Source organism: Salmo trutta, chromosome 21 (genome assembly GCF_901001165.1).
Source record: "Salmo trutta chromosome 21, fSalTru1.1, whole genome shotgun sequence".
Classification (NCBI taxonomy): Eukaryota; Metazoa; Chordata; class Actinopteri; order Salmoniformes; family Salmonidae; genus Salmo; species Salmo trutta.
The window spans coordinates 50,468,805-50,495,036 of record NC_042977.1 but is presented as its reverse complement, the minus strand read 5'-3'; the positions used below and the strand labels follow the sequence as shown (position 1 = coordinate 50,495,036).

Sequence of the window (26,232 nt, the reverse complement as noted above, 5' to 3'; positions counted from 1 at the left end):
CTACTGGGGACTCTATAGGTCACAGTGTTATCTACTGGGGGACTCTATAGGTCACAGTGTTATCTACTGGGGACTCTATAGGTCACAGTGTTATCTACTGGGGGACTCTATAGGTCACAGTGTTATCTACTGGGGGACTCTATAGGTCACAGTGTTACCTAATGGGGGACTCTATAGGACACAGTGTTATCTACTGGGGGACTCTATAGGTCACAGTGTTATCTACTGGGGGACTCTATAGGTCACAGTGTTATCTACTGGGGGACTCTATAGGTCACAGTGTTATCTACTGGGGGACTCTATAGGTCACAGTGTTATCTACTGGGGGACTCTATAGGTCACAATGTTATCTGCTGGGGACTCTATAGGACACAGTGTTATCTACTGGGGGACTCTATAGGTCACAGTGTTATCTACTGGGGACTCTATAGGTCACAGTGTTATCTACTGGGGGACTCTATAGGTCACAGTGTTATCTACTGGGGACTCTATAGGTCACAGTGTTATCTACTGGGGGACTCTATAGGTCACAGTGTTATCTACTGGGGGACTCTATAGGTCACAGTGTTACCTAATGGGGGACTCTATAGGACACAGTGTTATCTACTGGGGGACTCTATAGGTCACAGTGTTATCTACTGGGGGACTCTATAGGTCACAGTGTTATCTACTGGGGGACTCTATAGGTCACAGTGTTATCTACTGGGGGACTCTATAGGTCACAGTGTTATCTACTGGGGGACTCTATAGGTCACAGTGTTATCTTTTGGGGGACTCTATAGGTCACAGTGTTATCTACTGGGGGACTCTATAGGTCATAGTGTTATCTACTGGGGGAATCTATAGGTCACAGTGTTATCTACTGGGGGACTCTATAGGTCACAGTGTTATCTACTGGGGGACTCTATAGGTCACAGTGTTATCTGCTGGGGACTCTATAGGACACAGTGTTATCTACTGGGGGACTCTATAGGACACAGTGTTATCTACTGGGGGACTCTATAGGTCACAGTGTTATCTGCTGGGGGACTCTATAGGTCACAGTGTTATCTACTGGGGGACTCTATAGGACACAGTGTTATCTACTGGGGGACTCTATAGGTCACAGTGTTATCTACTGGGGGACTCTATAGGTCACAGTGTTATGTACTGGGGGACTCTATAGGTCACAGTGTTATCTACTGGGGGACTCTATAGGTCACAGTGTTATCTACTGGGGACTCTATAGGTCACAGTGTTATCTACTGGGGGACTCTATAGGTCACAGTGTTATCTACTGGGGGACTCTATAGGTCACAGTGTTATCTACTGGGGACTCTATAGGTTAACAGTGTTATGTACTGGGGGACTCTATAGGTCACAGTGTTATCTACTGGGGGCCTCTATAGGTCACAGTGTTATCTACTGGGGGACTCTATAGGTCACAGTGTTATCTACTGGGGGACTCTATAGGTCACAGTGTTATCTGCTGGGACTCTATAGGACACAGTGTTATCTACTGGGGGACTCTATAGGTCACAGTGTTATCTACTGGGGACTCTATAGGTCACAGTGTTATCTACTGGGGGACTTATAGGTCACAGTGTTATCTGCTGGGGACTCTATAGGTCACAGTGGTATCTACTGGGGGACTCTATAGGACACAGTGTTATCTACTGGGGGACTCTATAGGTCACAGTGTTATCTACTGGGGGACTCTATAGGACACAGTGTTATCTACTGGGGGACTCTATAGGTCACAGTGTTATCTACTGGGGGACACTATAGGTCACAGTGTTATCTACTGGGGGACTCTATAGGTCACAGTGTTATCTACTGGGGGACTCTATAGGTCACAGTGTTATCTACTGGGGGACTCTATAGGTCACAGTGTTATCTACTGGGGGACTCTATAGGTCACAGTGTTATCTACTGGGGGACTCTATAGGTCACAGTGTTATCTACTGGGGACTCTATAGGTCACAGTGTTATCTACTGGGGACTCTATAGGTCACAGTGTTATCTACTGGGGGACTCTATAGGTCACAGTGTTATCTACTGGGGGACTCTATAGGTCACAGTGTTATCTACTGGGGACTCTATAGGTCACAGTGTTATCTACTGGGGGACTCTATAGGTCACAGTGTTATCTACTGGGGACTCTATAGGTCACAGTGTTATCTACTGGGGGACTCTATAGGTCACAGTGTTATCTACTGGGGGACTCTATAGGTCATAGTGTTATCTACTGGGGACTCTATAGGTCACAGTGTTATCTACTGGGGGACTCTATAGGACACAGTGTTATCTACTGGGGGACTCTATAGGACACAGTGTTATCTACTGGGGGACTCTATAGGTCACAGTGTTATCTACTGGGGGACACTATAGGTCACAGTGTTATCTACTGGGGGACTCTATAGGTCACAGTGTTATATACTGGGGACTCTATAGGTCACAGTGTTATCTACTGGGGACTCTATAGGTCACAGTGTTATCTACTGGGGGACTCTATAGGTCACAGTGTTATCTACTGGGGACTCTATAGGTCACAGTGTTATCTACTGGGGACTCTATAGGTCACAGTGTTATCTACTGGGGGACTCTATAGGTCACAGTGTTATCTACTGGGGACTCTATAGGTCACAGTATTATCTACTGGCGGCTCTATAGGTCACAGTGTTATCTACTGGGGACTCTATAGGTCACAGTGTTATCTACTGGGGGACTCTATAGGTCACAGTGTTATCTACTGGGGACTCTATAGGTCACAGTATTATCTACTGGGGGACTCTATAGGTCACAGTGTTATGTCAGTGAAGACACCTGCCAGTTGGTCCGCTCATGCTTTGAGTACACGTCCTGGTAATCCGTCTGGCCCCGCGTCTTTTTTGAACGTTGACCAGTTTAAAGGTCTTGCTCACATTGGCTACGGAGAGCGTGATCACACAGTCGCCCGGAACAGCTGGTGCTCTCATGCATGCTCCAGTGTTGCTTGCCTCAAAGCGAGCATAAAAGGTATTTAGCTCGTCTTGTAGGTTTGCGTCCCTGGGCAGCTAGCGCTTCGGTTTCCCTTTGTAGTCCATAATAGTTTTCAAGCCATGCCCCTTGTCGACGACCGTCAGAGCCGGTGCAGAAGGATTCAATCTTAGTCTTCTATTGACGCCTTGCCTGGTTCGTCCTGCTGCTTGAAAGCGGCAGCTCTAGCCTTTACCTCGGTGCGGATGTTGCCTGTAATCCATGGCTTCTGGTTGGGAAATGTACGTACGGTCACTGTTGGGATGACGTCGTCGATGCAGTTATCGATGAAGCTGGTGAATGAGGTGGTATACTCTTCAATGCCATTGGATCAATCCCCGGAGCATATTCCAGTCTGTGCTAGCAAAACAGTCCTGTAGCGTAGCATCCGCGTCATCTGACCACTTCCGTATTGAACGAGTCACTGGTACTTCCTGCTTTAGTTTTTTCTTGTAAGCAGGAATCAGGAGGATAGAATTATGGTCAGATTTGCCAAATGGAGGGCGAGGGAGAGCTTTGTATGCGTCTCTGTGTGCGTAGTAATGGTGGTCCAGAGTTTTTTTTCCTCTGGTTGCACGTGTCATGCTGGTAGAAATGAGGTAAAACTGATTTAAGTTTGCCTGCATTAAAGTCCCCGGCCACTAGGAGCGCTGCTTCTGGATGAGCATTTTCTTGTTTGCTTATGGCCTTATAGAGTTGATTGAGTGAGGTCTTAGTGCCCGCATCGGTCTGTGGTGGTAAATAGACGGCTATGAATAATATAGATGAGAACTCTCTTGGTAGATAGTGTGGTCTACAGCATATCATGAGGTACTCTACCTCAGGTGAGCAAAACCTCGAGACTTCCTTAATATTAGACATTGCGTACCAGCTGTTATCCTTCGCGTCGGAATCATTAAAGATAAAATCTTCGTCCAGTTCGAGATGAGTAATCACAGTTCTGATATCCAGAAGTTATTTTCGGTCATAAGAGATGGTAGCTTCAACATTATGTAGAAAATAAGTTAGAAACAATGCGGGAAAAAACTAACAAAATAGCACAGTTGGTAATGTTCCATGTAACATTACATTCTCCTCCCTCCAGAACCCAGTGTTTATAAGTAGTAACATTACATTCTCCTCCCTCCAGGACCCAGTGTTTATCAGTAGTAACATTACATTCTCCTCCCTCCAGGACCCAGTGTTTATCAGTAGTAACATTACATTCTCCTCCCTCCAGGACCCAGTGTTTATCAGTAGTAACATTACATTCTCCTCCCTCCAGGACCCAGTGTTTATCAGTAGTAACATTACATTCTCCTCCCTCCAGGACCCAGTGTTTATCAGTAGTAACATTACATTCTCTCCTCCAGGACCCAGTGTTTATCAGTAGTAACATTACATTCTCCTCCCTCCAGGACCCAGTGTTTATCAGTAGTAACATTACATTCTCCTCCCTCCAGGACCCAGTGTTTATCAGTAGTAACATTACATTCTCCTCCCTCCAGGACCCAGTGTTTATCAGTAGTAACATTACATTCTCCTCCCTCCAGGACCCAGTGTTTATCAGTAGTAACATTACATTCTCCTCCCTCCAGGACCCAGTGTTTATCAGTAGTAACATTACATTCTCCTCCCTCCAGGACACAGTGTTTATCAGTAGTAACATTACATTCTCCTCCCTCCAGGACCCAGTGTTTATCAGTAGTAACATTACATTCTCCTCCCTCCAGGACCCAGTGTTTATCAGTAGTAACATTACATTCTCCTCCCTCCAGGACACAGTGTTTATCAGTAGTAACATTACATTCTCCTCCCTCCAGGACCCAGTGTTTATCAGTAGTAACATTACATTCTCCTCCCTCCAGGACCCAGTGTTTATCAGTAGTAACATTACATTCTCCTCCTCCAGGACCCAGTGTTTATCAGTAGTAACATTACATTCTCCTCCCTCCAGGACCCAGTGTTTATCAGTAGTAACATTACATTCTCCTCCCTCCAGGACCCAGTGTTTATCAGTAGTAACATTACATTCTCCTCCCTCCAGGACCCAGTGTTTATCAGTAGTAACATTACATTCTCCTCCCTCCAGGACCCAGTGTTTATCAGTAGTAACATTACATTCTCCTCCCTCCAGGACCCAGTGTTTATCAGTAGTAACATTACATTCTCCTCCCTCCAGGACCCAGTGTTTATCAGTAGTAACATTACATTCTCCTCCCTCCAGGACCCAGTGTTTATCAGTAGTAACATTACATTCTCCTCCCTCCAGGACCCAGTGTTTATCAGTAGTAACATTACATTCTCCTCCCTCCAGGACACAGTGTTTATCAGTAGTAACATTACATTCTCCTCCCTCCAGGACCCAGTGTTTATCAGTAGTAACATTACATTCTCCTCCCTCCAGGACACAGTGTTTATCAGTAGTAACATTACATTCTCCTCCCTCCAGGACCCAGTGTTTATCAGTAGTAACATTACATTCTCCTCCCTCCAGGACACAGTGTTTATCAGTAGTAACATTACATTCTCCTCCCTCCAGGACCCAGTGTTTATCAGTAGTAACATTACATTCTCCTCCCTCCAGGACCCAGTGTTTATCAGTAGTAACATTACATTCTCCTCCCTCCAGGACCCAGTGTTTATCAGTAGTAACATTACATTCTCCTCCCTCCAGGACCCAGTGTTTATCAGTAGTAACATTACATTCTCCTCCCTCCAGGACCCAGTGTTTATCAGTAGTAACATTACATTCTCCTACCTCCAGGACCCAGTGTTTATCAGTAGTAACATTACATTCTCCTCCCTCCAGGACCCAGTGTTTATCAGTAGTAACATTACATTCTCCTCCCTCCAGGACCCAGTGTTTATCAGTAGTAACATTACATTCTCCTCCCTCCAGGACCCAGTGTTTATCAGTAGTAACATTACATTCTCCTCCCTCCAGGACCCAGTGTTTATCAGTAGTAACATTACATTCTCCTCCCTCCAGGACCCAGTGTTTATCAGTAGTAACATTACATTCTCCTCCCTCCAGGACCCAGTGTTTATCAGTAGTAACATTACATTCTCCTCCCTCCAGGACCCAGTGTTTATCAGTAGTAACATTACATTCTCCTCCCTCCAGGACCCAGTGTTTATCAGTAGTAACATTACATTCTCCTCCCTCCAGGACACAGTGTTTATCAGTAGTAACATTACATTCTCCTCCCTCCAGGACCCAGTGTTTATCAGTAGTAACATTACATTCTCCTCCCTCCAGGACCCAGTGTTTATCAGTAGTAACATTACATTCTCCTCCCTCCAGGACCCAGTGTTTATCAGTAGTAACATTACATTCTCCTCCCTCCAGGACCCAGTGTTTATCAGTAGTAACATTACATTCTCCTCCCTCCAGGACCCAGTGTTTATCAGTAGTAACATTACATTCTCCTCCCTCCAGGACACAGTGTTTATCAGTAGTAACATTACATTCTCCTCCCTCCAGGACCCAGTGTTTATCAGTAGTAACATTACATTCTCCTCCCTCCAGGACCCAGTGTTTATCAGTAGTAACATTACATTCTCCTCCCTCCAGGACACAGTGTTTATCAGTAGTAACATTACATTCTCCTCCCTCCAGGACACAGTGTTTATCAGTAGTAACATTACATTCTCCTCCCTCCAGGACCCAGTGTTTATCAGTAGTAACATTACATTCTCCTCCCTCCAGGACCCAGTGTTTATCAGTAGTAACATTACATTCTCCTCCCTCCAGGACCCAGTGTTTATCAGTAGTAACATTACATTCTCCTCCCTCCAGGACCCAGTGTTTATCAGTAGTAACATTACATTCTCCTCCCTCCAGGACCCAGTGTTTATCAGTAGTAACATTACATTCTCCTCCCTCCAGGACCCAGTGTTTATCAGTAGTAACATTACATTCTCCTCCCTCCAGGACCCAGTGTTTATCAGTAGTAACATTACATTCTCCTCCCTCCAGGACCCAGTGTTTATCAGTAGTAACATTACATTCTCCTCCCTCCAGGACCCAGTGTTTATCAGTAGTAACATACATTCTCCTCCCTCCAGGACCCAGTGTTTATCAGTAGTAACATTACATTCTCCTCCCTCCAGGACCCAGTGTTTATCAGTAGTAACATTACATTCTCCTCCCTCCAGGACCCAGTGTTTATCAGTAGTAACATTACATTCTCCTCCCTCCAGGACCCAGTGTTTATCAGTAGTAACATTACATTCTCCTCCCTCCAGGACCCAGTGTTTATCAGTAGTAACATTACATTCTCCTCCCTCCAGGACACAGTGTTTATCAGTAGTAACATTACATTCTCCTCCCTCCAGGACCCAGTGTTATCAGTAGTAACATTACATTCTCCTCCCTCCAGGACCCAGTGTTTATCAGTAGTAACATTACATTCTCCTCCCTCCAGGACCCAGTGTTTATCAGTAGTAACATTACATTCTCCTCCCTCCAGGACCCAGTGTTTATCAGTAGTAACATTACATTCTCCTCCCTCCAGGACCCAGTGTTTATCAGTAGTAACATTACATTCTCCTCCCTCCAGGACCCAGTGTTTATCAGTAGTAACATTACATTCTCCTCCCTCCAGGACCCAGTGTTTATCAGTAGTAACATTACATTCTCCTCCCTCCAGGACCCAGTGTTTATCAGTAGTAACATTACATTCTCCTCCCTCCAGGACCCAGTGTTTATCAGTAGTAACATTACATTCTCCTCCCTCCAGGACCCAGTGTTTATCAGTAGTAACATTACATTCTCCTCCCTCCAGGACCCAGTGTTTATCAGTAGTAACATTACATTCTCCTCCCTCCAGGACCCAGTGTTTATCAGTAGTAACATTACATTCTCCTCCCTCCAGGACCCAGTGTTTATCAGTAGTAACATTACATTCTCCTCCCTCCAGGACCCAGTGTTTATCAGTAGTAACATTACATTCTCCTCCCTCCAGGACCCAGTGTTTATCAGTAGTAACATTACATTCTCCTCCCTCCAGGACCCAGTGTTTATCAGTAGTAACATTACATTCTCCTCCACTCCCAGGACCCAGTGTTTATCAGTAGTAACATTACATTCTCCTCCCTCCAGGACCCAGTGTTTATCAGTAGTAACATTACATTCTCCTCCCTCCAGGACCCAGTGTTTATCAGTAGTAACATTACATTCTCCTCCCTCCAGGACCCAGTGTTTATCAGTAGTAACATTACATTCTCCTCCCTCCAGGACCCAGTGTTTATCAGTAGTAACATTACATTCTCCTCCCTCCAGGACCCAGTGTTTATCAGTAGTAACATTACATTCTCCTCCCTCCAGGACCCAGTGTTTATCAGTAGTAACATTACATTCTCCTCCCTCCAGGACCCAGTGTTATCAGTAGTAACATTACATTCTCCTCCCTCCAGGACCCAGTGTTTATCAGTAGTAACATTACATTCTCCTCCCTCCAGGACCCAGTGTTTATCAGTAGTAACATTACATTCTCCTCCCTCCAGGACACAGTGTTTATCAGTAGTAACATTACATTCTCCTCCCTCCAGGACCCAGTGTTTATCAGTAGTAACATTACATTCTCCTCCCTCCAGGACCCAGTGTTTATCAGTAGTAACATTACATTCTCCTCCCTCCAGGACCCAGTGTTTATCAGTAGTAACATTACATTCTCCTCCCTCCAGGACCCAGTGTTTATCAGTAGTAACATTACATTCTCCTCCCTCCAGGACCCAGTGTTTATCAGTAGTAACATTACATTCTCCTCCCTCCAGGACCCAGTGTTTATCAGTAGTAACATTACATTCTCCTCCCTCCAGGACCCAGTGTTTATCAGTAGTAACATTACATTCTCCTCCCTCCAGGACCCAGTGTTTATCAGTAGTAACATTACATTCTCCTCCCTCCAGGACCCAGTGTTTATCAGTAGTAACATTACATTCTCCTCCCTCCAGGACCCAGTGTTTATCAGTAGTAACATTACATTCTCCTCCCTCCAGGACCCAGTGTTTATCAGTAGTAACATTACATTCTCCTCCCTCCAGGACCCAGTGTTTATCAGTAGTAACATTACATTCTCCTCCCTCCAGGACCCAGTGTTTATCAGTAGTAACATTACATTCTCCTCCCTCCAGGACCCAGTGTTTATCAGTAGTAACATTACATTCTCCTCCCTCCAGGACCCAGTGTTTATCAGTAGTAACATTACATTCTCCTCCCTCCAGGACCCAGTGTTTATCAGTAGTAACATTACATTCTCCTCCCTCCAGGACCCAGTGTTTATCAGTAGTAACATTACATTCTCCTCCCTCCAGGACCCAGTGTTTATCAGTAGTAACATTACATTCTCCTCCCTCCAGGACCCAGTGTTTATCAGTAGTAACATTACATTCTCCTCCCTCCAGGACCCAGTGTTTATCAGTAGTAACATTACATTCTCCTCCCTCCAGGACCCAGTGTTTATCAGTAGTAACATTACATTCTCCTCCCTCCAGGACCCAGTGTTTATCAGTAGTAACATTACATTCTCCTCCCTCCAGGACCCAGTGTTTATCAGTAGTAACATTACATTCTCCTCCCTCCAGGACCCAGTGTTTATCAGTAGTAACATTACATTCTCCTCCCTCCAGGACCCAGTGTTTATCAGTAGTAACATTACATTCTCCTCCCTCCAGGACCCAGTGTTTATCAGTAGTAACATTACATTCTCCTCCCTCCAGGACCCAGTGTTTATCAGTAGTAACATTACATTCTCCTCCCTCCAGGACACAGTGTTTATCAGTAGTAACATTACATTCTCCTCCCTCCAGGACCCAGTGTTTATCAGTAGTAACATTACATTCTCCTCCCTCCAGGACCCAGTGTTTATCAGTAGTAACATTACATTCTCCTCCCTCCAGGACCCAGTGTTTATCAGTAGTAACATTACATTCTCCTCCCTCCAGGACCCAGTGTTTATCAGTAGTAACATTACATTCTCCTCCCTCCAGGACCCAGTGTTTATCAGTAGTAACATTACATTCTCCTCCCTCCAGGACCCAGTGTTTATCAGTAGTAACATTACATTCTCCTCCCTCCAGGACCCAGTGTTTATCAGTAGTAACATTACATTCTCCTCCCTCCAGGACCCAGTGTTTATCAGTAGTAACATTACATTCTCCTCCCTCCAGGACCCAGTGTTTATCAGTAGTAACATTACATTCTCCTCCCTCCAGGACCCAGTGTTTATCAGTAGTAACATTACATTCTCCTCCCTCCAGGACCCAGTGTTTATCAGTAGTAACATTACATTCTCCTCCCTCCAGGACCCAGTGTTTATCAGTAGTAACATTACATTCTCCTCCCTCCAGGACCCAGTGTTTATCAGTAGTAACATTACATTCTCCTCCCTCCAGGACCCAGTGTTTATCAGTAGTAACATTACATTCTCCTCCCTCCAGGACCCAGTGTTTATCAGTAGTAACATTACATTCTCCTCCCTCCAGGACCCAGTGTTTATCAGTAGTAACATTACATTCTCCTCCCTCCAGGACCCAGTGTTTATCAGTAGTAACATTACATTCTCCTCCCTCCAGGACCCAGTGTTTATCAGTAGTAACATTACATTCTCCTCCCTCCAGGACCCAGTGTTTATCAGTAGTAACATTACATTCTCCTCCCTCCAGGACCCAGTGTTTATCAGTAGTAACATTACATTCTCCTCCCTCCAGGACCCAGTGTTTATCAGTAGTAACATTACATTCTCCTCCCTCCAGGACCCAGTGTTTATCAGTAGTAACATTACATTCTCCTCCCTCCAGGACCCAGTGTTTATCAGTAGTAACATTACATTCTCCTCCCTCCAGGACCCAGTGTTTATCAGTAGTAACATTACATTCTCCTCCCTCCAGGACCCAGTGTTTATCAGTAGTAACATTACATTCTCCTCCCTCCAGGACCCAGTGTTTATCAGTAGTAACATTACATTCTCCTCCCTCCAGGACCCAGTGTTTATCAGTAGTAACATTACATTCTCCTCCCTCCAGGACCCAGTGTTTATCAGTAGTAACATTACATTCTCCTCCCTCCAGGACCCAGTGTTTATCAGTAGTAACATTACATTCTCCTCCCTCCAGGACCCAGTGTTTATCAGTAGTAACATTACATTCTCCTCCCTCCAGGACCCAGTGTTTATCAGTAGTAACATTACATTCTCCTCCCTCCAGGACCCAGTGTTTATCAGTAGTAACATTACATTCTCCTCCCTCCAGGACCCAGTGTTTATCAGTAGTAACATTACATTCTCCTCCCTCCAGGACCCAGTGTTTATCAGTAGTAACATTACATTCTCCTCCCTCCAGGACCCAGTGTTTATCAGTAGTAACATTACATTCTCCTCCCTCCAGGACCCAGTGTTTATCAGTAGTAACATTACATTCTCCTCCCTCCAGGACCCAGTGTTTATCAGTAGTAACATTACATTCTCCTCCCTCCAGGACCCAGTGTTTATCAGTAGTAACATTACATTCTCCTCCCTCCAGGACACAGTGTTTATCAGTAGTAACATTACATTCTCCTCCCTCCAGGACCCAGTGTTTATCAGTAGTAACATTACATTCTCCTCCCTCCAGGACACAGTGTTTATCAGTAGTAACATTACATTCTCCTCCCTCCAGGACCCAGTGTTTATCAGTAGTAACATTACATTCTCCTCCCTCCAGGACCCAGTGTTTATCAGTAGTAACATTACATTCTCCTCCCTCCAGGACCCAGTGTTTATCAGTAGTAACATTACATTCTCCTCCCTCCAGGACCCAGTGTTTATCAGTAGTAACATTACATTCTCCTCCCTCCAGGACCCAGTGTTTATCAGTAGTAACATTACATTCTCCTCCCTCCAGGACCCAGTGTTTATCAGTAGTAACATTACATTCTCCTCCCTCCAGGACCCAGTGTTTATCAGTAGTAACATTACATTCTCCTCCCTCCAGGACCCAGTGTTTATCAGTAGTAACATTACATTCTCCTCCCTCCAGGACCCAGTGTTTATCAGTAGTAACATTACATTCTCCTCCCTCCAGGACCCAGTGTTTATCAGTAGTAACATTACATTCTCCTCCCTCCAGGACCCAGTGTTTATCAGTAGTAACATTACATTCTCCTCCCTCCAGGACCCAGTGTTTATCAGTAGTAACATTACATTCTCCTCCCTCCAGGACCCAGTGTTTATCAGTAGTAACATTACATTCTCCTCCCTCCAGGACCCAGTGTTTATCAGTAGTAACATTACATTCTCCTCCCTCCAGGACCCAGTGTTTATCAGTAGTAACATTACATTCTCCTCCCTCCAGGACCCAGTGTTTATCAGTAGTAACATTACATTCTCCTCCCTCCAGGACCCAGTGTTTATCAGTAGTAACATTACATTCTCCTCCCTCCAGGACCCAGTGTTTATCAGTAGTAACATTACATTCTCCTCCCTCCAGGACCCAGTGTTTATCAGTAGTAACATTACATTCTCCTCCCTCCAGGACCCAGTGTTTATCAGTAGTAACATTACATTCTCCTCCCTCCAGGACCCAGTGTTTATCAGTAGTAACATTACATTCTCCTCCCTCCAGGACCCAGTGTTTATCAGTAGTAACATTACATTCTCCTCCCTCCAGGACCCAGTGTTTATCAGTAGTAACATTACATTCTCCTCCCTCCAGGACCCAGTGTTTATCAGTAGTAACATTACATTCTCCTCCCTCCAGGACCCAGTGTTTATCAGTAGTAACATTACATTCTCCTCCCTCCAGGACCCAGTGTTTATCAGTAGTAACATTACATTCTCCTCCCTCCAGGACCCAGTGTTTATCAGTAGTAACATTACATTCTCCTCCCTCCAGGACCCAGTGTTTATCAGTAGTAACATTACATTCTCCTCCCTCCAGGACCCAGTGTTTATCAGTAGTAACATTACATTCTCCTCCCTCCAGGACCCAGTGTTTATCAGTAGTAACATTACATTCTCCTCCCTCCAGGACCCAGTGTTTATCAGTAGTAACATTACATTCTCCTCCCTCCAGGACCCAGTGTTTATCAGTAGTAACATTACATTCTCCTCCCTCCAGGACCCAGTGTTTATCAGTAGTAACATTACATTCTCCTCCCTCCAGGACCCAGTGTTTATCAGTAGTAACATTACATTCTCCTCCCTCCAGGACCCAGTGTTTATCAGTAGTAACATTACATTCTCCTCCCTCCAGGACCCAGTGTTTATCAGTAGTAACATTACATTCTCCTCCCTCCAGGACACAGTGTTTATCAGTAGTAACATTACATTCTCCTCCCTCCAGGACCCAGTGTTTATCAGTAGTAACATTACATTCTCCTCCCTCCAGGACCCAGTGTTTATCAGTAGTAACATTACATTCTCCTCCCTCCAGGACCCAGTGTTTATCAGTAGTAACATTACATTCTCCTCCCTCCAGGACCCAGTGTTTATCAGTAGTAACATTACATTCTCCTCCCTCCAGGACCCAGTGTTTATCAGTAGTAACATACATTCTCCTCCCTCCAGGACCCAGTGTTTATCAGTAGTAACATTACATTCTCCTCCCTCCAGGACCCAGTGTTTATCAGTAGTAACATTACATTCTCCTCCTCCAGACCAGTGTTTATCAGTAGTAACATTACATTCTCCTCCCTCCAGGACCCAGTGTTTTATCAGTAGTAACATTACATTCTCCTCCCTCCAGGACCCAGTGTTTATCAGTAGTAACATTACATTCTCCTCCCTCCAGGACCCAGTGTTTATCAGTAGTAACATTACATTCTCCTCCCTCCAGGACCCAGTGTTTATCAGTAGTAACATTACATTCTCCTCCCTCCAGGACCCAGTGTTTATCAGTAGTAACATTACATTCTCCTCCCTCCAGGACCCAGTGTTTATCAGTAGTAACATTACATTCTCCTCCCTCCAGGACCCAGTGTTTATCAGTAGTAACATTACATTCTCCTCCCTCCAGGACCCAGTGTTTATCAGTAGTAACATTACATTCTCCTCCCTCCAGGACCCAGTGTTTATCAGTAGTAACATTACATTCTCCTCCCTCCAGGACCCAGTGTTTATCAGTAGTAACATTACATTCTCCTCCCTCCAGGACCCAGTGTTTATCAGTAGTAACATTACATTCTCCTCCCTCCAGGACCCAGTGTTTATCAGTAGTAACATTACATTCTCCTCCCTCCAGGACCCAGTGTTTATCAGTAGTAACATTACATTCTCCTCCCTCCAGGACCCAGTGTTTATCAGTAGTAACATTACATTCTCCTCCCTCCAGGACCCAGTGTTTATCAGTAGTAACATTACATTCTCCTCCCTCCAGGACCCAGTGTTTATCAGTAGTAACATTACATTCTCCTCCCTCCAGGACCCAGTGTTTATCAGTAGTAACATTACATTCTCCTCCCTCCAGGACCCAGTGTTTATCAGTAGTAACATTACATTCTCCTCCCTCCAGGACCCAGTGTTTATCAGTAGTAACATTACATTCTCCTCCCTCCAGGACCCAGTGTTTATCAGTAGTAACATTACATTCTCCTCCCTCCAGGACCCAGTGTTTATCAGTAGTAACATTACATTCTCCTCCCTCCAGGACCCAGTGTTTATCAGTAGTAACATTACATTCTCCTCCCTCCAGGACCCAGTGTTTATCAGTAGTAACATTACATTCTCCTCCCTCCAGGACCAGTGTTTATCAGTAGTAACATTACATTCTCCTCCCTCCAGGACCCAGTGTTTATCAGTAGTAACATTACATTCTCCTCCCTCCAGGACCCAGTGTTTATCAGTAGTAACATTACATTCTCCTCCCTCCAGGACCCAGTGTTTATCAGTAGTAACATTACATTCTCCTCCCTCCAGGACCCAGTGTTTATCAGTAGTAACATTACATTCTCCTCCCTCCAGGACCCAGTGTTTATCAGTAGTAACATTACATTCTCCTCCCTCCAGGACCCAGTGTTTATCAGTAGTAACATTACATTCTCCTCCCTCCAGGACCCAGTGTTTATCAGTAGTAACATTACATTCTCCTCCCTCCAGGACCCAGTGTTTATCAGTAGTAACATTACATTCTCCTCCCTCCAGGACCCAGTGTTTATCAGTAGTAACATTACATTCTCCTCCCTCCAGGACCCAGTGTTTATCAGTAGTAACATTACATTCTCCTCCCTCCAGGACCCAGTGTTTATCAGTAGTAACATTACATTCTCCTCCCTCCAGGACCCAGTGTTTATCAGTAGTAACATTACATTCTCCTCCCTCCAGGACCCAGTGTTTATCAGTAGTAACATTACATTCTCCTCCCTCCAGGACCCAGTGTTTATCAGTAGTAACATTACATTCTCCTCCCTCCAGGACCCAGTGTTTATCAGTAGTAACATTACATTCTCCTCCCTCCAGGACCCAGTGTTATCAGTAGTAACATTACATTCTCCTCCCTCCAGGACCCAGTGTTTATCAGTAGTAACATTACATTCTCCTCCCTCCAGGACCCAGTGTTTATCAGTAGTAACATTACATTCTCCTCCCTCCAGGACCCAGTGTTTATCAGTAGTAACATTACATTCTCCTCCCTCCAGGACCCAGTGTTTATCAGTAGTAACATTACATTCTCCTCCCTCCAGGACCCAGTGTTTATCAGTAGTAACATTACATTCTCCTCCCTCCAGGACCCAGTGTTTATCAGTAGTAACATTACATTCTCCTCCCTCCAGGACCCAGTGTTTATCAGTAGTAACATTACATTCTCCTCCCTCCAGGACCCAGTGTTTATCAGTAGTAACATTACATTCTCCTCCCTCCAGGACCCAGTGTTTATCAGTAGTAACATTACATTCTCCTCCCTCCAGGACCCAGTGTTTATCAGTAGTAACATTACATTCTCCTCCCTCCAGGACCCAGTGTTTATCAGTAGTAACATTACATTCTCCTCCCTCCAGGACCCAGTGTTTATCAGTAGTAACATTACATTCTCCTCCCTCCAGGAACCAGTGTTTATCAGTAGTAACATTACATTCTCCTCCCTCCAGGACCCAGTGTTTATCAGTAGTAACATTACATTCTCCTCCCTCCAGGACCCAGTGTTTATCAGTAGTAACATTACATTCTCCTCCCTCCAGGACCCAGTGTTTATCAGTAGTAACATTACATTCTCCTCCCTCCAGGACCCAGTGTTTATCAGTAGTAACATTACATTCTCCTCCCTCCAGGACCCAGTGTTATCAGTAGTAACATTACATTCTCCTCCCTCCAGGACCCAGTGTTTATCAGTAGTAACATTACATTCTCCTCCCTCCAGGACCCAGTGTTTATCAGTAGTAACATTACATTCTCCTCCCTCCAGGACCCAGTGTTTATCAGTAGTAACATTACATTCTCCTCCCTCCAGGACCCAGTGTTTATCAGTAGTAACATTACATTCTCCTCCCTCCAGGACCCAGTGTTTATCAGTAGTAACATTACATTCTCCTCCCTCCAGGACCCAGTGTTTATCAGTAGTAACATTACATTCTCCTCCCTCCAGGACCCAGTGTTTATCAGTAGTAACATTACATTCTCCTCCCTCCAGGACCCAGTGTTTATCAGTAGTAACATTACATTCTCCTCCCTCCAGGACCCAGTGTTTATCAGTAGTAACATTACATTCTCCTCCCTCCAGGACCCAGTGTTTATCAGTAGTAACATTACATTCTCCTCCCTCCAGGACCCAGTGTTTATCAGTAGTAACATTACATTCTCCTCCCTCCAGGACCCAGTGTTTATCAGTAGTAACATTACATTCTCCTCCCTCCAGGACCCAGTGTTTATCAGTAGTAACATTACATTCTCCTCCCTCCAGGACCCAGTGTTTATCAGTAGTAACATTACATTCTCCTCCCTCCAGGACCCCAGTGTGTTATCAGTAGTAACATTACATTCTCCTCCCTCCAGGACCCAGTGTTTATCAGTAGTAACATTACCTTCTCCTCCCTCCAGGACCCGTGTTTATCAGTAGTAACATTACATTCTCCTCCCTCCAGGACCCAGTGGGTTTATCAGTAGTAACATTACATTCTCCTCCCTCCAGGACCCAGTGTTTATCAGTAGTAACATTACATTCTCCTCCCTCCAGGACCCAGTGTTTATCAGTAGTACATTACATTCTCCTCCCTCCAGGACCCAGTGTTTATCAGTAGTAACATTACATTCTCCTCCCTCCAGGACCCAGTGTTTATCAGTAGTAACTACATTCTCCCCCATTGTTTATCAGTAGTACATTACATTCTCCTCCCTCCAGGACACAGTGTTTATCAGTAGTAACATTACATTCTCCTCCCTCCAGGACCCAGTGTTTATCAGTAGTAACATTACATTCTCCTCCCTCCAGGACCCAGTGTTTATCAGTAGTAACATTACATTCTCCCTCCAGGACCCAGTGTTTATCAGTAGTAACATTACATTCTCCTCCCTCCAGGACCCAGTGTTTATCAGTAGTAACATTACATTCTCCTCCCCCAGGACACAGTGTTTATCAGTAGTAACATTACATTCTCCTCCCTCCAGGACACAGTGTTTATCAGTAGTAACATTACATTCTCCTCCCTCCAGGACACAGTGTTTATCAGTAGTAACATTACATTCTCCTCCCTCCAGGACACAGTGTTTATCAGTAGTAACATTACATTCTCCTCCCTCCAGGACCCAGTGTTATCAGTAGTAACATTACATTCTCCTCCCTCCAGGACACAGTGTTTATCAGTAGTAACATTACATTCTCCTCCCTCCAGGACCCAGTGTTTATCAGTAGTAACATTACATTCTCCTCCCTCCAGGACCCAGTGTTTATCAGTAGTAACATTACATTCTCCTCCCTCCAGGACCCAGTGTTTATCAGTAGTAACATTACATTCTCCTCCCTCCAGGACCCAGTGTTTATCAGTAGTACATTACATTCTCCTCCCTCCAGGACCCAGTGTTTATCAGTAGTAACATTACATTCTCCTCCCTCCAGGACCCAGTGTTTATCAGTAGTAACATTACATTCTCCTCCCTCCAGGACCCAGTGTTTATCAGTAGTAACATTACATTCTCCTCCCTCCAGGACACAGTGTTTATCTTCTGGGGGCCCAGTAGTTACATGCGGCGGGATGGGAAAGGTCTGGTCTACAATAACCTGAGGTTGATGAACCAGGTGCTGCCCAAACTAAAAGTCTACATGATCTCCAGGCAGAAGATGCTGCAGTTTGACGAACTCTTCAAGAAGGAGACGGGCAAGGACAGGTGAGTTTTACCTGCAAGCTAGAGTACTGTAAAAATGCTGAGTGTGACAGGAGTCGCTCGGAGTCAGAGATGAACCGTGAATGAGACTTGAAGATTTGCGTTATCTCCCAAAGTAAGTTTGAATAAATAAGTAAACTGCTTCCTTTAAAGAAAGGAAAACATTACAAAAGTTACATTAGAAGTCGTGATCAGAATTGGCAACATTTTGGCTTTTTTCTTCTTCAAATATATATATGATTGATTTTGAAGAAAGAACTTAATCTCAAATCCAAAAAATGTAATCAAATCAAATTGTATTTGTCACATGTGCTGAATATAACAGGTGTAGACCTTACGGTGAAATGCTTACTTACAAGCCCTTAACCAACAATGCAGTTTAAGAAATTGAGTTACTAATATATTTACTAAATAAACTAATGGAAAAAAAAGTTAACTAAATCAAAAAGTAAATGTACATAACAATAATGAGGCTATATACAGGGGGTTACTGGTACAGAGTCCATGTGGAGGCTATATACAGGGTGTTACGGTACAGAGTCAGTGTGGAGGCTATATACAGGGTGTTACGGTACAGAGTCAATGTGGAGGCTATATACAGGGGGTACCGGTACAGAGTCAATGTGGAGGCTATATACAGGGGTACAGAGTCAATGTGGAGGCTATATACAGGGGTTACCAGGTAGTGATGAGGCTATATACAGGGGGTTACTGGTACAGAGTCCATGTGGAGGCTATATACAGGGTGTTACGGTACAGAGTCAATGTGGAGGCTATATACAGGGTGTTACGGTACAGAGTCAGTGTGGAGGCTATATACAGGGTGTTACGGTACAGAGTCAATGTGGAGGCTATATACAGGGTGTTACGGTACAGAGTCAATGTGGAGGCTATATACAGGGTGTTACGGTACAGAGTCAGTGTGGAGGCTATATACAGTGTGTTACGGTACAGAGTCAATGTGGAGGCTATATACAGGGGGTACCGGTACAGAGTCAATGTGGAGGCTATATACAGTGTGTTACGGTACAGAGTCAATGTGGAGGCTCTATACAAGGGTTACCAGGTTGTGATGAGGCTATATACAGGGGGTACCGGTACCGAGTCAATGTGCTGGGGTACAGGTTAGTCGAGGTGATTTGTAAAGTGACTGCATAGGTAATAAACAGCGAGCAGCAGCAGTGTAAAAACAAAGTGAGGGGGGGGGGCTGTTAAGGAGCCTTATGGTCCTAGAGTTGGTGCTCCGGTACCGCTTGCCGTGTGGTAGCAGAGAGAACAGTCTATAACTTGGGTGACTGGAGTCTTTGAACATTTTTGGGGTCTTCCTTGACACCGCCTGGTATAGAGGTCCTGGATGGCAGGAAGCTTGGCCCCAGTGATATAGTGTGCCATACCCACTGCCCTCTGTAGCGCCTTACGGTCGGATGCCAAGCAGTTGCCATACCAGGCGGTGATGCAACCGGTCAGGATGCTCTCGATGGTGCTGCTGTATAACTTTTTGAGGATCTGGGGACCCATGCCAAATCTTTTCAGTCTCCTGAGGGGGAAAATGTGTTGTCGTGCCCTCTTCATGACTGTCTTGGTATGTTTGGACCATGCTAGTTTGTTGGTGATGTGGACACCAAGGAACTTGAAACTCTCGACCCGCTCCACTTCAGTCCCATAGGTGTTAATGGGGGCCTCTTCGGCCTTCCTTTTCCTGAAGTCCACGATCATCTCCTTTGTCTTGCTCACATTGACAGAAAGGCACCACACTGCCAGGTCTCTGACCTCCTCCCTATTAGCTGTCTCATCGTTGTCGGTGATCAGGCCTACCACTGTTGTGTCGTCAGAAAACTTAATGATGGTGTTGGAGTCGTGTTTGGCCATGCAGTCGTGGGTGAACAGGGAGTACAGAGGGGACTAAGTACACACCCCTGAGGGGCCCCAGTGTTGAGGATCAGAGTGGCAGACGTGTTGTTACCTACCCTCACCACCTGGGGGCGGCCCATCAGGAAGTCCAGGATCCAGTTGCAGAGGGAGGTGTTTAGTCCTAGAGTCCTTAGCTTAGTAATGAGCTTCGTGGGCACTATGGTTTTGAATGCTGAGCTGTAATAAATGAACAGCATTCTCACATAGGTGTTCCTTTTGTCCAGGTGGGAAAGGACAGTGTGGAGTGCGATTGAGATTGCGTCATATGTGGATCTGTGGGGTGGTATGTGAATTGGAGTGGGTCCAGGGTTTATGTGATGGTGTTGATGTGAGCCATGACCAGCCTTTCAAAGCACTTCATGGCTACTGATGTGAGTGCCACGGGGCTGTAATCATTTAAGCTGGTTACCTTCGCTCTCTTGGGCACATGGACTATGGTGGTCTGTTTGAAACATGTAGGTATTACAGACTCAGTCAGGGAGAGGTTGAAAATGTCAGTGAAAACTCATGCCAGTTGGTCCGCGCATGCTCTGAGTACACGTCCTGGTAATCCGTCTGGCCCCGCGGCTTTGTGAATGTTGACCTGTTTGAAGGTCTTGCTCACATCGGCTACGGAGAGCGTAATCACATAGTTGTCCAGAACAGCTGGTGCTCTCATGCATGCTTCAGGATCTCCCTCAGATAGTGGGTCAGAGTTTCATCTCCCTCAGATAGTGAAACAGTTTCATCTCCCTCAGATAGTGGGGGCAGTTAGGCATCTCGCTCGCTCATAGTGTGCTCCATTCTGAATCTCTACCCATTGATACTGAACAAAACAAAAAGCATGAAAGGCTTTGTTTCCCTCTCTCTCTCGCTCTGAGGCGTGGCTCTGGAAGTCTGCACCTGGGATCCTATCTGATTAAATGGCCCCCCTATTCCCTACATAGTGCACTACATTTGACCAGGACTCATAGTCATCTCTGGTCAAATGTAGTACACTATATAGGGAATAGGGGGGCCATTGGGGACACAAGTCCTGATTACACCAGGCTCCCTTCAGACACCACCAGGAAAATCACTTTGGAGAGGATTTAGCGCCCGATTCAGTCGTAGGAAATGTCGGCCTTTCTTATGCACGCCTCTCCTACACACTTGGTTCCCTTGAATAAATGTAATTCAACCGCTGAAAACCCTTCCATTTGCCGGTCCAGCAGATTTCCTAAAGGAGTATTCCTTCAATAGGGTTTTAAGTACATTTATCTAAAGCCACAGATTTCCTGTAGACGTGACGCTTGGCATTCAGGCCAAATAGTTCAATCTTGGTTTCATCAGACCAGTGAATCTTGTTTCTCATGGTCTGAGAGTCTTTAGGTGCCTTTTGGCAAACTCCAATCGGGCTGTCATGTGTCTTTTACTGAGGAGCGACGTCTGGTGGACGAGTTTACATGGACATGGGAGTTACTGATTACCTATGCCAGATAATCAGATATCTTCTATAACCTCATTCCACCTCCTCTTCCCCTCTCTCTCTATCCCCCCCACCACCATTTTTCCTCTCTCCCTCCCTCTCTCCCTCCCTCCCCCTCCCTCTCTCCCTCTCTCCCTCCCCCTCCCTCCCCCTCCCTCTCTCCCTCTCTCCCTCCCCCTCCCTCTCTCTCTCCCTCTCTCCCTCCCTCCTCCCTCCCTCTCTCCCTCCCTCCCTCCCCCTCCCTCTCTCCCTCCCCCTCCCTCTCTCCCTCTCTCCCTCCCTCTCTCCCTCCCCCTCCCTCCCCCTCCCTCTCTCCCTCCCTCTCTCCCTCCCTCTCCCCCTCCCTCTCTCCCTCCCTCTCTCCCTCTCTCCCTCCCCCTCCCTCCCCCTCCCCCTCCTCCCTCCCTCCCCCTCCTCTCTCCCTCCCCCTCCCCCTCCCTCTCTCCCTCCTCCAGGCGTATCTCTAACTCGTGGTTGAGTACTGGTTGGTTCACTATGACCATAGCTATGGAGCTGTGTGACCGCATCAATGTCTATGGCATGGTGGCTCCAGACCACTGCAGGTGAGATCTGACCTGAACTGATCTCTGTCTCTCTCTCTCTCTCTGTCTCTCTCTCTCTCTCCTCTCTGTCTCTCTCTCTCTGTCTGTCTGTCTCTCTCCCTCCTCTCTCTCTCTCTCTCTGTCTCTCTCTCTCTCTGTCTCTCTCTCTCTCTGTCTCTCTCTGTCTCTCTCTCTCTCTCTCTCTCTCTCTCTGTCTCTCTCTCTCTCTCTCTCTCTCTCTGTCTCTGTCTGTCTCTCCCTATGTCTCTCTCTCTCTCTCTCCCTATGTCTCTCTCTCTCTATCTCTCTCCCTATGTCTCTCTCTCACTCCCTATGTCTCTCTCTCTCTCCCTCTCTCTCTCTCTCTCCCTATGTGTCTCTCTCTCTCTCTCTCCCTATGTCTCTCTCTCGCACTCTCTCTCTCTCTGTCTCTCTCTCTCTCCCTATGTCTCTCTCTCTCTCCCTATCTATCTCTCTCTCTCTCAAATAATCTATCCTGTGTTTCTGTTCCCCTCCTAGAGAGCCCCAGCCCCCGTCCTCCCCCTCTCCCTACCACTACTACGAGCCCCTCGGTCCAGAGGAGTGTGCCATGTACATCAGCCATGAGCGAGACCGCAGTGGCAGCCATCACCGCTTTATCACAGAGAAGAGGGTCTTCACCAGCTGGGCTCGAACCTTCAACATCCACTTCTACCAGCCTGACTGGGAGCCCCCGCCGCTGACCACGCTAACCACTGACCTCCGCTAACCGCAGACCCCCGCTAACCGCTGACCCCTGCTAACCGCTGACCCTGCTAACCACTGACCACGCTAACCGCTGACCACGCTAACCACTGACCTACGTTAACCACTACCCTCCGCTGACCATCGCTAACCACTGACCCCTGCTAACCACTGACCCCTGCTAACCGCTGACCCTGCTAACCACTGACCACGCTAACCACTGACCTCCGCTAACCGCTGACCACCGCTAACCACTGACCTCCGCTGACCACCGCTAACCACTGACCACGCTAACCACTGACCCCTGCTAACCACTGACCATCCCGCTAACCACTGACCCCTGCTAACCGCTGACCTCCGCTGACCGCTGACCACCGCTAACCACTGACCTCCGCTAACCACTGACCCCTGCTAACCACTGACCATCCCGCTAACCACTGACCTCCGCTGACCACGCTAACCACTGACCCCTGCTAACCGCTGACCTCCGCTGACCGCTGACCACCGCTAACCGCTGACCCCGACTAACCACCGACCTCCGCTGACCACTGACCACGCTAACCGCTGACCATCCCGCTAACCACTGACCTCCGCTGACCACCGCTAACCACTGACCATCCCGCTAACCACTGACCATCCCGCTAACCACTGACCTCCGCTGACCGCTGACCCCTGCTAACCGCTGACCACCACTAACCACTGACCCCCGCTAACCGCTGACCCCCGCTAACCACTGACCATCCCGCTAACCACTGACCATCCCGCTAACCACTGACCTCCGCTGACCGCTGACCCCTGCTAACCACTGACCACCACTAACCACTGACCCCCGCTAATCGCTGACCCCCGCTAACCACTGACCCCCGCTAACCACTGACCCCCGCTAACCACTGACCCCCACTAACCACTGACCTCCGCTAACCACTGACCCCCGCTAATCACTGACCCCCGCTAACCACTGACCCCGCTAACCGCTGACCACCACTAACCACTGACCACACTAACCACTGACCACGCTAACCACTGACCCCCGCTAACCGCTGACCCCCGCTAACCACCGCTAACCACCGCTAACCACTGACCACCGCTAACCACTGACGCCCGCTAACCACTGACCCCCGCTAACCACCGCTAACCACTGACCACCGCTAACCACTGACCACCACTAACCTCTGACCCCCGCTAACCTGGGATGGTGATCGCTGGGCGTCAGTGGAAGAGATGCAGCTCAGATGGACTGAGGACTAGGCTGGAGCAGGCTGGACCGCATGGGATGGTCCAAAACCTTCTGACCGCAACTGGTACTGGTCCAACTGGTACTGGTCCAAATGGTACTGGTCCAAATGGTCAGATACTGGTCCAACTGGTACTGGTCCAACAGGTACTGGTCCAAATGGTACTGGTCCAAATGGTCAGATACTGGTCCAACTAGTACTGGTCCAACTGGTACTGGTCCAAATGGTACTGGTCCAAATGGTCAGATACTGGTCCAACTAGTACTGGTCCAACTGGTACTGGTCCAAATGGTCAGATACTGGTCCAACTAGTACTGGTCCAACTGGTACTGGTCCAACTGGTACTGGTCCATACAGAACAGAGTCCTTCAGGGAGGATCCACAGTCCTCCTCTAGTTATCTGTCATGGACAACTGCAAGGACCAAATACGGTTGGTTGGTCCACAGGCTGCTAACCGCTACTAGACGGAACACACTTAATGGATCTACATGGAGTAGACCATGGTCCAACAGTGGAAGGGCTGATGGAGTAAACCATGGTCCAACAGTGGAAGGGCTGATGGAGTAAACCATGGTCCAACAGTGGAAGGGCTGATGGAGTAAACCATGGTCCAACAGTGGAAGGGCTGATGGAGTAAACCATGGTCCAACAGTGGAAGGGCTGATGGAGTAAACCATGGTCCAACAGTGGAAGGGCTGATGGAGTAGACCATGGTCCAACAGTGGAAGGGCTGATGGAGTAAACCATGGTCAAACAGTGGGCTGAGAGATGGAGTAGACCATGGTCCAACAGTGGAAGGGCTGATGGAGTAAACCATGGTCAAACAGTGGAAGGGCTGATGGAGTAAACCATGGTCAAACAGTGGGCTGAGAGATGGAGTAAACCATGGTCCAACACTGGAAGGGCTGATGGAGTAAACCATGGTCAAACAGTGGGCTGAGAGATGGAGTAAACCATGGTCCAACAGTGGAAGGGCTGATGGAGTAAACCATGGTCCAACAGTGGAATGGCTGATGGAGTAAACCATGGTTCAACAGTGGAATGGCTGATGGAGTAGACCATGGTCCAACAGTGGAAGGGCTGATGGGGTAAACCATGGTCCAACAGTGGAAGGGCTGATGGAGTAAACCATGGTCCAACAGTGGAAAGGCTGATGGAGTAAACCATGGTCCAACAGTGGAATGGCTGATGGAGTAGACCATGGTCCAACAGTGGAAGGGCTGAGAGATGGAGTAGACCATGGTCCAACAGTGGAAGGGCTGATGGAGTAGACCATGGTCAAACAGTGGAAGGGCTGATGGAGTAAACCATGGTCGAACAGTGGAAGGGCTGATGGAGTAAACCATGGTCCAACAGTGGAAGGGCTGATGGGGTAAACCATGGTCCAACAGTGGAAGGGCTGATGGAGTAAACCATGGTTCAACAGTGGAATGGCTGATGGAGTAAACCATGGTCCAACAGTGGAATGGCTGATGGAGTAGACCATGGTCCAACAGTGGAAGGGCTGAGAGATGGAGTAGACCATGGTCCAACAGTGGAAGGGCTGATGGAGTAGACCATGGTCAAACAGTGGAAGGGCTGATGGAGTAAACCATGGTCGAACAGTGGAAGGGCTGATGGAGTAAACCATGGTCCAACAGTGGAAGGGCTGATGGAGTAAACCATGGTCCAACAGTGGAAGGGCTGATGGAGTAAACCATGGTCCAACAGTGGAATGGCTGATGGAGTAAACCATGGTCCAACAGTGGAATGGCTGATGGAGTAAACCATGGTCCAACAGTGGAATGGCTGATGGAGTAAACCATGGTCCAACAGTGGGCTGAGAGATGGAGTAGACCATGGTCCAACAGTGGAAGGGCTGATGGAGTAGACCATGGTCAAACAGTGGAAGGGCTGATGGAGTAAACCATGGTCGAACAGTGGAAGGGCTGATGGAGTAAACCATGGTCCAACAGTGGAAGGGCTGATGGAGTAAACCATGGTCCAACAGTGGGCTGAGAGATGGAGTAGACCATGGTCCAACAGTGGAAGGGCTGATGGAGTAGACCATGGTCAAACAGTGGAAGGGCTGATGGAGTAAACCATGGTCGAACAGTGGAAGGGC

General features: G+C 46.9%; 1 protein-coding gene across 1 annotated transcript in view; it reads left to right on the top strand.

Moving 5' to 3' along the window:
* The window catches only part of st6galnac5a (ST6 (alpha-N-acetyl-neuraminyl-2,3-beta-galactosyl-1,3)-N-acetylgalactosaminide alpha-2,6-sialyltransferase 5a), a gene marked incomplete at its 5' end in the record, with an annotated part of 30,456 nt that extends 6,725 nt beyond the window's left edge, over positions 1-23,731 (top strand). The window contains 3 exons of the mRNA XM_029703908.1: positions 18,094-18,272; positions 22,083-22,190; positions 22,689-23,731. Of these exons, the coding sequence (XP_029559768.1) occupies positions 18,094-18,272; positions 22,083-22,190; positions 22,689-22,917 (516 nt within the window). The remainder of the gene's footprint in view (positions 1-18,093; positions 18,273-22,082; positions 22,191-22,688) is intronic.
* Between the last annotated feature and the right edge of the window lie 2,501 nt (positions 23,732-26,232).